The sequence below is a fragment of the Sturnus vulgaris genome, chromosome 4, assembly GCF_052056855.1.
Source record: "Sturnus vulgaris isolate bStuVul1 chromosome 4, bStuVul1.hap1, whole genome shotgun sequence".
In the NCBI taxonomy this organism is placed as follows: domain Eukaryota; kingdom Metazoa; phylum Chordata; class Aves; order Passeriformes; family Sturnidae; genus Sturnus; species Sturnus vulgaris.
In genome coordinates, this window is record NC_142246.1 from 29140438 (window position 1) to 29153690 (window position 13253).

At 41.7% G+C, this 13253-nt stretch overlaps 1 protein-coding gene across 1 annotated transcript in view; it reads left to right on the forward strand.

Annotated features, from left to right (window-relative positions):
• The first annotated feature begins 266 nt into the window (after positions 1-266).
• Positions 267-13253, forward strand: part of ZDHHC2 (zDHHC palmitoyltransferase 2) — a 32020-nt gene continuing 19033 nt past the window's right edge. Inside the window, exons 1-2 of the mRNA XM_014873448.2 lie at positions 267-444; positions 10695-10721. Of these exons, the coding sequence (XP_014728934.1) occupies positions 276-444; positions 10695-10721 (196 nt within the window). The 5' untranslated portion in view covers positions 267-275. The remainder of the gene's footprint in view (positions 445-10694; positions 10722-13253) is intronic.

Genomic DNA, 13253 nt, shown 5'->3' on the forward strand with positions numbered 1-13253 from the left:
GGCGGCCGCCCGAGGCCGGAGCCGCGCCCTGCGCCGGGCGGGGCCGCTCCGCCCGCCCCGAACTTCGCCCGTGCCCCCGGCCCGGCACAGACAGAAGGACTCCAGGAGGACGCTCCGGGCTCTCGGGCGGCTCTTCCCCCGCCGCCCTGCCCTGCCCGGCCCGGGGGGAGCGGCGGGCGGGCGGTGGGAGGAGCGGCCGCGCCGCGGGGTGGGGCCGGGGCGGGCTCCGGCGGGGAGCGCGGCCGGGGCCCGGGCCCCCGGAGCGAGCGGCCGGGATGCGGTGCGGGAAGATGGCGGCACCGCCGCCGCCGGCAGCCGGGGCGCCGGGCGCCTGGGGCGGCGTGCGGCGGCGCTGCCAGCGGCTGCTCTACTGGGTGCCGGTGCTCTTCATCTCCAGCATCCTCTGCTGGTCCTACTACGCCTATGTCACCCAGCTCTGCCTGCGTGAGTGCCGCCGCCGCGGCGGGGGGCGGGCGGGACGCGGGTGGGCGCCGCCGCCCCTGCCGGGGGAGCGCAGCCGGGCGGTACGGGCACGGACACGGGCACGGGCACGGGCACAGACACGGGCACGGGCGGCCGCCTCTGTTGATTGTTGGCGCCGAGGCCGCCCCTGGCTGCTGATGCTGCTGCTGCCGCCGCCACGCCCGGTCCGGGGCTGGGCAGGGCTGGGCTGGGCTGGACCGGAGCCCCCCCGGGCGGGCGAGGGACATCCGCGCTGCCCCGTGTCCCCGCGCCCCATCGCGCCTGGTGTGCGCTCACACCCGAGGAGGGAGCCGGGCAGACGGGGCTTCTCCCAGGCGTGAGTTCGCTCCGTGGAGTGCGGCCGGACCCAGCCCCGGCCACGGCAAGCGGGACCGGCTGTGCAGGTGGCCGAGCAGAGTTCGCCGTGCCTTGCGCGCACACACACACACACACACACACATGGACACACACGCGTGGACACACACACGTACTGAGCCATTTGAGCGCGGACGTGCAAGCGGGAATAGGTAACAGGAAATCCACGAGTCTCCCTCCCTGTGCCACTCTTCAGTCGTTTAGAAAATGCCCGGCTGTCACAACTTCTTGATCCCCTCTTTGTCATGGGCAGCCTGCCAGTGCTCTCGGAAGTCTTCCTGACCACGCTCCTTGGCACCTGATCCCGAGCGTCAGGCGGATCGCTAATTACATACTCGAGGCTGCGTGTGATATGAGCATTTGTGTAAATTAGAGTAGCCGAGCCAGAAAGATTTATTAAATGACCGACTCACCACCCCCCCCCCCCCCCCCCCCCCTTGGTTTGGAGGGTTTTTTTCTGATTTTGGTTCTGTTACGGTGTATCTTGTAGAAAACCATTGAATCTGATTTTTAGAGGCTAATATGTGGCATACTGATGTTTCAGTAACAACGTCATAATAATGGCACACAGGAATATAAGTTAGCTGTACTTAGTTTTCAGTTGTTCACGTTGAAAATCTCAGAAGTCTAGTACCTAATTTTTTATTTTCTTTTTTTTTTTTTAATTGTATACAGAAAACTGATAGGATTTCTATCCTATGCATGCTTGGCTAAGCAGTTGAGGGATTAAGCAAAAAGTGATTGCCAGTCCTAGCACCGTTGTTTTTTGGGGCAGTATCAAGACTTGCTGTAGTTGCTATATTGGAGGTTAGGCTTTTTGCATTTTTTTTCTTCTCTAACATCATTCGGATTTGTTAGTTTTAAATATAACTCTTCAATAAAGTTGCTGTGCCTCAAGCACCAGGAAGCACTGAATTGTCTGCAAGGTTCTGGGAGTTGACTGAGCAAGCCTGGAAAGGAGAGCTGTAAGCTGACACGAGGAGGGCAGGGATGTTCCAGGGAAAAGCCACTCTATAGTTAATGTCCTAATGAGTGCAGCCTTCTGGTAGGTTCAGTAGGCTTTTTCTGGGCACTACTGCTCCAGTGTTCTGCTGTATTTTTTATTCTGCATAACTGTGACAGAGGAGAATTGGGCTTCAGCTTACCTGAAAGCAGGTACCTCTTAAGGAAATGACATGCTTGGAACTTGCTTCAGACTATAAACTGTGGTTCACTGATTCCTTGAGAATCCTTCAAAGCAAAAGGCCTGCAATGGGAGGGGGAGGAAGTGGAACCCTGGGACTCAGCTAAAGCATCTTTTACTGAACTCCTTTCGATGGACAACGGTAATTGTTTGTTTGTTTGTTTCTCACCCACCCCCACACCTTCCAGTAGGAGGTGGCTCGCCAGTTTTTTGAATTCAGCATAATAGTCATCCACAATTTCCAGTAATTTCATCTTTTGTCTATATCTGGATGTTTTCCCTCATTTTTTGGCATATTAAAATAAAATAAGCTTATGTCTCGTCTTTCTAATGAATATTTAGTGTAAACAACAGAAGGCATAACTAACAACTCCGGGAAGGAAAGCCAACGGCAGGAATAGACTGTAAGCATTTCAGGGCTTTGAAGCCAGCCTGTCTATTCAGTGCATCTTTTATTCCTGCAGCACTGAATGCTAAAGAGGACGTATATAGCTGGGGTTTCTTCTGCAGCTTTCTGTCATTGAGGCTGACAGCATACAGGGTACAGCGTTAACTGTTGTGCAGTAGGACTTAGCAGGGACTTTGCACTGTTGTAATGTAAGTGGTCCATTTGACCTTTTAGTAGTGAGAAAGTGTTTCAAATGTAGTGTTTTGAATGGGTTTGTGGGTTTTTTTTGTTAGGGTTTATTTGTTGGGTTGTTGTTTTTTTGGGTTTTTTTTTAAGTTCATCTGAGAATTATAGGAGGGACAATTTTTTTTAAAAGAAATCTACTGAACTGATTCCTTACATACCTAAAGCCGAGTATTTACAGTATTGAGTAGCATTTTAGAAACAAAAAGGAGTTTTAGAAACAGAAAAATGAATCCACTCTTTTAAACACTATCATTGCCATGTCTAGAGTTCTGTCTCTTTTATTATTGGCTTCAAGTAGGTGCTCGTGCACATTGAACCTTTAACAAGGAGAAGAAGGAGAAAGGTGTTGAACACTAGCAAACAGTTCTTTCTGCTGGATGTAGAATGAATACTGGAATTAAGTGCATACATGAGTTGGTCTTAAAACACTCAACTAAAAATTGCTCACTCCTAATCTAGTGCCATTCTCTTGATTTTGCCAGTATTGTCATCTCACAAGCCCTGTCTAGCAGTAGTACTTCTTTTTTCACCCTGAATAACTTCGTGTTTAAAATTACTGGGTCTTTAAGTATTAATTCCCTTAAAAAAATTTAAGTGTGTTTGGGAGAACCCGAGGGATACAGATTTATTGTCCTTTCTCTAGAAAGGATGGGGTAATACAGGCAGTGCACAGTAAGCACGGTGAACTTTGATAGCCCTTTGATAGCTACTGAAATTTCAACCTAGGATACATGGAACAACAGTAACATGAAGTGCAAATGAAATACTTCACCCCAGCACCTCTATCCATGTGTCTATACTCAGAAAATACACATTGGATTCACTGTTTATGAAAACCTGAAAATGAACATGCTATTAAAATCTTTGCAAACTTCACATGCAAAGAAAAAAAAATATTCTTTTATTTCCCTTCTTAGATGCATCTCTAATTCAGGTTAGTAGACCCATAAGGGACTTGGAGGAGTTGTCCATTCCATGCTTTAGGTAAGGCAGATCCAGAAGTTACTTGCAGTTTCTGACAGCTGTTTGTCAGAAATGTTCTTGACAAATGCAAATACTGACATCCTTTTATCTTGTTTTGTTTTCCTACCAGTTAATGATTTGGAGGTGCATATAAGAAGGAAAATGTAAAAAAAGTGACAGTGTTATGACAGATGTTTTTAGTAAAAATAACAGCTTAGCTGATGAAAGGGTTATCCTAGGTAGATGTCCTGTATCCAGTAGAAAATGGATGTTTATGTTCAGTTTTGATCCATTTTTATATGGCACTAATTTTAATTCAAAGGATAATGCTCTTGCTCAGGGAATCCTGTCAGAAAATGCACCTTGAATTTGTAATTTTGAAGAAGGAAAATAGATTTACTGTGGAACGAACAAGCAATAAGCATTTTGTGACTACTCCAGTGGAGGGAAAGGGAGGAAATATTGCCACCTGGTGAGTGATTTGCCTGATTTGGAAAAGAATAAATTACTTCAGCATACCTGAAGAGAGGGTACAAGAAGACATTCACAGTACTGTCAGGAGTGCTCATAAGTCACATCTTTGTTTTTGGTGTAGAATATGTGAGTGGTATGTGTCCACAACTACCTTCAGAATGGAACAGAAAGCATGGAATGACATCCAGCTGCTAAATATGTTAATGATCATGAAAGATTTTTGCTGGAGGATCAGATTGATTAGTGCTGAACTGAGATTTTTGACCCTGTGAACCATCAGTGGAATGGAATTATAATAGGACATAAAGCTGCTTAATTCATCACAGTTTAGAGGCAGAATTAATACATGCCCTGTGGGCTTGGCACTTTGTCATCAGGGCATCAGAAGTGGCAGAAAATAAGGAGATAGAAGCTGATAGGGTGGGGGAGGGAGGGGGGGAAAGCTTAAAAAAAAAAAAAAAAAGAGACCCAGGATTTGGTCAGCTGGATTCGAGCTCTTTGCTCACTATGTTCTCCAGATGGATTAAAGGATTTATGGTACTTGCAGCTTATGTGTTGTAACCATTTAGAATTTAGGTTTGGCTGTAGAAATACAAGTACATAGTAACATTGCAGTTGGTGTTGTGAAATGCAGATTAAATTCCCTGTCTGCACATTAGCTTCTATGATACAAAAGCACTTTGGTCTAAGAATGTTTGCATTTTTATTCCATAATTTGGAAATACTACTTCCCTTTATTTTTTTTCCCCTCTTCTGACATCTATGGTTACTTTGAGAAAAGTTTCAAAACTGGTGGCTGAAGTAGAATTGGCTTCTGAACTATAGCCAGTAGTGCTCCTGTGGATTTCCCAGCTTTTGTTCGAATGCTTTCTCAGACTTTCGGAGGCAGCTGCTACTCTACAACTGTGCAACAGAGTTGAAGTCTGTGTTAAGCGTGGCTGGTTATCTCTCCATGTAGTGCCCAGTGTATTTCCTGGAGGTTTTGTGCTTTGAAATGTAAACCATGGCTTGAAGTTGAAAACATAAGGCCTAGGTGAAGATATAGTTACTGGACAAGATTATGTTTTCAGATAAAGGTTTAACACTGCTTGATACATAACTTTAAGAGTTGCTCTTGTCAGGGCGTGGTTTTTGTTTGCTGAGAAGTGTCTGGCAACACTAGCAATGCAAGTGTCTACAACTTTACTAGAGCCAGACACTTTTTGTTCTTTGTGACTTGGAAGGTAAATGGGAAGATTTTAAAGAAGAAAGATTAAGTCAGTGGTTTTGTGACCTTACCTGCAAAGGTACCAAATAGCAGTGATTGCTGCTGGGCAGGTGGACAATGATGCAGTTTGATGGGCACAGGGTTAAAATCAATCTTCTGAAACATTTGCAAATACCATCAAATGCAAATGTATGGGTTATTGATGACTACCTATGCCAACCTTAAATATCCCAGAAATATTTCCGTTTCTTTTGTTCTGAAACAAAGCACTGGTGGCACCTTGTCACTCTGAATCAATGCAAATCACTGCTCTGTCTGGCAGAGAGGCAGGATTTTATTGCAAGCACTGATATTTTTACTGAAGGACTATTGCAGGCAATGACAGAACACTTGTCACAACTATAAAACACTTTTATGTGTGCACGGAGCTGAATCAAACTGCATCTACAGATCAGTGTTTTACAGCCTCAAATATGCTATAAAGATAAAATATGTACTTAGTTTTGTGAATCAGATCCAAGATGTTAAACTTCATAAAAGTTTGAGAGAACCAGCTATTTATAGATGTGGCTGCAGAGTCTCTGAATCAGATGTATCTTGTTTTCCCATTCCAAAGACTTAAATATTTTTAAAAGGTACATAAAATATGATAGGAAAATTTTGTATATCCACTTTCATCACAGCCTTAAAAAATGTATTGCTTTCTCCCATTTTTTTTTTCCTTCATTTTAAGTCTAGTCATTATATTTACAGTTCAGAAACTTTGATTTTGGGTTTAGAAGTCAAGCAAAATTTAACATTACAAAACCAATGCACATTTTGATATGAAATTTATCTTTTAAAATCTTTTGGGGTTTGTGATAGCAATGTGTCTTACCACGTCTTTAGCTATGTGGAGATGGATATCTACCTAGTTTTTACATGGTTGAGTGAGAATAAAGATTTCTAGAGAAAATGAGTGGAAATTGAAGAAGTGGGAAATCCACTAGCTCTGACCCAGTGTGCGAGGTGCCTAGTGATGTGATTTCTCTACCTAGCAAACTACTTTGGTGATGGAAACCATCCTGGACTTTTTATGATCTTGTGAAACACAGCATTCTGTCTTCTGTGCAATTGTCCCCTGCAAGCACAGGCTGCTTAGTGGCATTGACTATTGAACGTTCCTGTTTCTGGCTGCTTGTGGCAAGCAGGGAGCAATGCTTCTGGCTCAGGAAATTGGCATCTACATTGGCTGAAATCCTGCATCTGTCCCAGCCTGGTCCCTAATTCTGATGAGCACCATCTGCCAGCTGCGTAATGAACCGGAGAGGCTCTAATGATGTGACAGTCTGCTGGTACTGAACTGTAAATGGCATCCTGATGCTTCAGCAGTGCAAGGGTGATTCTTAATGAAATTGGCCCCTGCAGTATCTCAGGCAAACAAAGCTGTGACTTTTTAATGATTTCCTGAAGACAGGTCATGTTTTTATAATTATTTCCATCTCTGAATATACAGGAGTATCATTCCATTTTGGTCCCAAAGGGATTTACTCTGTTTTCTCCCAGAAATTGCTTAGCAGTTGGGTTTGCCATGTCCTTTGTGTTTATTTTAGTCATCATAGATATAAATGCTTTTTACCCATATTATTTCTGTGCTATTTGACTATCAGCAAGTGCATTTGCAGCATTTCAGCTGATATTTATTAATGACAGAATGCACACTGACCTACTTTTCACCACAGTGAGTGTAACCCCTTGAAACATAAATGAGAAAACTGCCAGAAATACTGATACAAATGATTCTACTAAAATATATAAAATTTGGTTTAAATAAGCATATAGTGTGCTATCCAGAAGGCAGGGAAAATAATAAACACTTCTTTGATAAAATCCAAAATTAGAAGACTTTTTCATACTAGAAAATTATTTTCCATGCTCTTAAATAGTATGATTTTAGTGTGATCTTAGAGTAAATACAAGATATTTACCCTAAGAAGTCTTTGTATCTTGGTCATTCAACAAATGGAGAAAGTTTAAATCTTTAAGAGCAATTCAAGAGAGAGTTTGATGTGTAAGAGCCATTTTTTATCCTGTTGGTCAGTTCTGCCACATGGGTGCAAAACATAAAATTCTCTCACTCCCTCTCCCTCAAAAAAAATAAAAGCCAGCAACCAAACAAAAAAAAAACCCAACCAACCAAAAAAAAACCACCCCACACCTTCATTTCCTCTCTGGTACTGTTGTATTGTCGATGCTTTTTCATTACTTTCCCACACACTGTACCTCCTCCAGGGAGCTTTTGTCAGAGGTGATTTAAAAAGACATAAGCAGAGGGACTGGTACTTCACTTTCAGGTTATTGGATATCTTGCACAGTTCCTTTCTGTCACTGTCTGTGGAAATGCTTGTTGGGCAGTGCAGCCAGTCTCCTTGTAAACACCAGTTGCAATATGTGTGGAGAAAAATGATGGTAAGATTGGAGGTACTGGCATCTCTTTTTAGTCTTGTTCCTCTCTGCTTTGGTCCCTTAAAGTGCTTGCAGCCCAGGAGTGTATGAAATAACTTTTGATTTATACTCGGTGGTAAAAGAAATTAAAATTACAATTATAAAAAACCAAACAAACAAAACCAACTAAAAACATGTTTTCACCCTCCTGGGGTTAATTGGACATCTCTGGGCACTTGTGCTTTAGTCTTCATGATCCTGATTGTCAGGAGCATTTGGGTTCTGAGGTAAATACTGCAAAAGCTGAGAAGACAGTCTTCTGCACAGGTGTAGCCTCTGAGGAGTGCATTTCCTTCTAGAGGTGGACAGAAATTTTGGAAAACTTTATGTTTGATGTCTGATAGAAATTACTACATTTGGATTTGTCTGTCCTTTACTTACAGTCATTGTGGAAAATTTTAGATTTCTCAGACACATTAGTAAATACATTTTGTCCAAATATAAGGGGTGGAAAAAAGATTTCCAACAACTGCTTTCACAGCAATGTTCTGTGGCATTCCCTTGTAAGGAGAGAAAAATACCACAAATTACTGTGAAGGTTGGTTAAAAGGATTTTGTTTTGAAACTGGTGATTCTGCAATGTATGACTGCCTGTGACTTTTTAAGTAGTAGAGAGTAGTTACTCCAAGAAGATGGGCAAAATTTCTGCACATTTTGCTGACTGTTCCAAGTGGAGAAAGAAAATCAGAATTTGAATGGTGGCTAATTTGTCTTAATCTGAGAACTCCATCACTTTTAAATTGCATATCAGCTCTGAAGATGTCTTTTGTTTTGTAAACAATCATCTGGTGGATGACTTTTCTTAAAATTTTAGAGTTCTTGTGCATTATTATAGGGGAGTATGTCTGCTCCTCAGAGTCAAGTGTATATATACATGTTCCTTCAGCTTCTCTCTAGCAGTTGTCTAAATGGATATTCAGCTTTTCTTTCAAATTCTAAAGAGTTGAGAAAACTGAGGGTAGAATATAATTAACTTTATAGTGGCTTATGCAACTTCTATGGTATCTTTCTGATTTTTTTAGGAACTTTATAAGCATGGTTGCTTACTGTTTTCCCTCAGGTAAGACAAATGCTTGTTTTGGTAGAACTACAGTCAAATCTCCATTTTAATAGACCTATTTTATAATTACAGAATTGTGGAATAATGCATGTTTGAGAGGACCTCAGCTCATCTAGTCCAACGTCCTAATCAAAGCAGGGCTAGCTGTGAAGTCACACCAGGTTGTTCAGGGTTTTATTGGCTTGAGTCTTGAAAAACTTCACTGATGGAGGCTGTGCAACATGTCTGGATAATTTCCCCCACTGGTGGATGGTTCTCATGGTGGAAAGGTTTTTCCTTGTATTGGATCTGATCCTTTCATTTCACCTTACATTTACTGGCTCTTGTCATCCCACTCTGCACCAGTATGAAGAGCCCAGCTCCTCAGTGTCTCCCTAAGGTCCTTGGAGGCCCTCCCAAAATTATGTCTTCTCCAGGCTGGCAAGCCCTGGCTGTGCAGCCTCTCTTTAGAGGACGAGTCCCCTCCAGCCTGGTTGCTTCTTTCTGGACTGGTCTCTGTTGTGTTGGGGGGCCCAAAGCCCCACAGAGCTCTGCCTGTGGTCTGATGGATGCTGCACAGAGGGGGATAAACCCTTCCCTTGACTGACCCTGCTGATGTAGCCCATGTGGCTGCTTGCCCTTTCTGCTGCCCATCAGCAATGCATGGCTTCTTCCAGAGAGCTGCTCCAGCCCAGCAGTCCCCAGGCTGTGTCATTGCAGGGGGTTGCTTCTTTACAGGGCAGGACTTTGTCTTTGCCCTCATTAATTTCATAAGGGCCCCATTGCTTCATTCCCCCAGCCTGTGGTGGTCCCTCTGAAGGGAAGTCCTGCACGTCCCAGCTGCTGTCCCCAGGCTGGTGTTATCTGCAGCCTTGATAAGTGTTCACTCTTCCAGAGCATTGGTTAAAGTGTTGAGCAGCACTGGTCCCATGGTCCACCCTTGCAATATGCAAGATGTATTTAAATATTGGCTTTAACTCAATCACCAAGCCTAAGTTTAATCCATCAGTCAGGTGGTATGGCTGTTTGGCTTTTCCAGAGGAGTTGCCTTGTGCCTGCTGCTTGAAGACCAGCCTTCTGCAATATTTTTTATTAGGAAAACAAGAGTAGATGAGATTTCTGTACACCTACTGTCCTGTTGCAGGCACTAGCAGCTTGCAGACTGCTTAACTGGGGTGAACAAATGTGTGATGGAGTGGTTTGGGTGAAAAGAGGTTTTGATCACTTTGGAGTTTCTGATCTCTCTGAGATACCTGTTGTGAGATGGTTACTCTTAAATAATGTGACCAAGAGTGGAAAATGCAGTCACTGATGTGTGATACCTGTGTGCTCCCTTCCATGCCTGACATACTTGCCCATTCTCACGCTCTTACTGTCCCCAAATCTTGTAATCCATGGGCAATTTCTTAAAGGAAATGCAGCTTTTGTCCACTTTCAGTTTTTATGCTTTGAAGATATAAAGTATCACCAAATATTGCTGTCAAAACCAGTTCTGGAGTCTGGTACCTGCACTTCAAGAACAGAACATAAATAAAGAGTGAAACCTGTGCAACCACAGTTAAAATAAATAACTGCTCTTCAGAGATGGCTTTTCTTGGATTAAACTTTGGCAGCTTCAGATAGATGGAAGTCCTAGTTATCAGGAAATGAGCCTGGGAAGAGGAGCCAAAAAACCTTATAAGCAATTGATATTGTGTATCTGTTCTTGTGATGAAGGTACACAGCATAAGAGCTTCATAGTGTGTGACGTGAAATGTGCATTGATTGATGATTACTCTTCCATCTTTGGTTGAAAAAAAAAGTTTAAATACTGAGGTACATCATTTGCTATTTAAACATAAATTTTTATTGTTTCCTTTTTTCTTTTTTTCAGTGACAATGACAAATATCGGAGAAAAAGGTAAGATTTTTATTAGCTGTTTATAGATGTAATTCATATATCAGAGTAGAACAGTAGTTTGCTAGTAGAATTGAGAAACAGTATGACTTAAAACAATTAAATTTGTACTTCTTGTTCTTCAGCACCTTTTATTATCCTGCTGCCCCTAAATATTGCCTTAACCATTACAAATGGAGATGAGAAAAATTAGAATTTTTTTACTCTTCTCACTGGCTTTCTGATGTGTCAACTAAAACAATCCTTACATTCTGTTTTTTAAAAAAATTCATTCATAATACAGAAAGCTCTTGCAGAAGCAGGATTTCTAGAGATAAGCAGTGTGTGCAGATGCAACATAATTAATGGGAGGGGACTTCTTTCTGCATTTTCTTATTAGCATATTTATAGAAATAGAATCCTTTAGATATGTAGCCTTGTCAGAATATACTACTGCCTAGTTAGCAGTCACTACAGTTCCTACCTTGAGGCTGCAGCATGTTTAGATCATTTTTCCAGATGCTATTTTAATATTACAGCACAACATGGAAGTGTAAAGTGTTGAGCTGCAGAGCTTTTGGAGGAAGAGCATTTTATGTTTGTGTAATTCCAGCAGATATTATTAATTCATTGGCAACTCCCTCACTTAGAAAACATGTTTGTCAATTTAGAAACATTTGCTTGAAAAATCTTTTTTCAGTTCAGTGATTTCATCCCCTCTATGAGTGTAGAAGTGTTATCTGCAGGCTTTGAATTTCAGTTTCTTGCTGTTCCATACCCTTTGGGAGGGGAAGAAAGTGAGTTGATGGGCATTGCTCACAAAACACATTAAAATTATCAGCAAAATGTGTTGGGGAACATTAAATTTCCTTATTTTCACTCAAAGTCTTGGTGGGCTTCAGCCAGTCAGCAGAAATTTACCCTGGCTATACTTCAGCCATAAGATTTTTCTGGAGTGAAAACTGGGAAAATGGGGTGCAGATGTACTACAGGTTGCCTCAAATTTCCAGGCAGCTCTAGCTGTGCTAGCTAGCTATAAATTGATTGCCTTCAAGCAAGGGGTACACCATTTGGGTTGAGATTCCTTTTGTTTGGTTGAGTTGGGTTTTTTTGGGGTAGGTTGGTTAATTTGTTTTGGTTTTTTTTTTCTAGAAAACGTGTGAAATATAAAGATTTCTGCCAGGGAGCAGCAGACAGCTCTTCTTTAGCTGCCTCAGGTGAAATGAGGTTCTTACATTGGACACCCATGGGCCCAGCTGGGTAGCCCAGGGAGCAGCTGGGTAGCCCAGGGTCTCCATCACATGCAGGGAAACTGGAGAGTAGATAACCTGGGAGGAGTGACCAGTCAGCACTGGGCCAGGCTGGGGAGCTGAGGTTCAAGATCTAACAAGATGAGCTCAAGTCTTGTTCAGACTTCAAAGGGAAAACCTTGGATAATATCTTTAGGCATTAGGCTTTTTTTCTTTTTTTTTCTTTTTTTTTCCTTTTTTCTTTTTTTCTTTTTTTATTATGTGAACCATTTTCTTGTCTGTCAATTACTGGCGAGTTTTTTGACAACAATAAAATGCTCAATGCAGATCAGTAAGTGCATCTTGTACAGAACTGAGGTGACTTTTCCTACTTTGCTCTCACTATATGCCATGAATATACTGTTGTTTAAGAAAATACTGATTTTGTTTGAGTAAATCGGGTTTTTTTAGAGTTGATAGAAATGTTTTGATAAAAATGAGGATTGTTCCTGCCCAGATACCTATGCAATAACAAGATGGCCATTTAGTGTATTGTGCTTTGTGTGGAGTCCAGTTCTATCACTTATTTATGCTGATAAGATTTTTTCTTCCGTTTATAAACCTGGCATATGATTCTTTGCTCCTCTCATTCCAAAATCTTTGTACAGAGTCGCTCCTCAGATTCTATTAGCTTTTGTTTATTATTTTTAACAGCTTAATGAATAAGAGTAAATATTTACAATGTTCTTGCTATTTGAATAAACAAACTTTAACACCAAAAGTATTCAGTGTTACTTTTGAGGCAAAATTGCAAAAAGTAAGAACTTATCAGACAACTGTTCCTGCATTTATATGCACCATCATGCATGTGTTATAAAGCATTCTCTAGCCCTGAATAATATGACATATAAAAAGACTCCATGAGCTAACCATACAAGGGCAATATTTCAGACTGTGAAGTGAAAATACACAGGTTTCCCATGGGGATGCTTTTTGAGGATATGAATTTGTGGGACAATACTCTTTTCTTGTCATTAGAGTAAGTTAATCAGGTGATATGAGTTTATGATTTGCCATTTACTGTAGTGACTTGCTTACTAGAGTGAGAGCTTTTAAATGGAAATACCTATCAACCTATGGCAGACTCTTTGGAAAAGTTACTGTTGCCTTCTGTATTCTAGTAAAACAACTCAGCATGGTAAATGTTGATTCTCATCTATTAAAAAACATAAGAACAAATATTAACTGTCTGTGAAGAATATAAAGTAGTGAGTGAACACTTGAATTTAAAGAACATGTAGGTTTTAAAAAACACCCAATTGTCCTC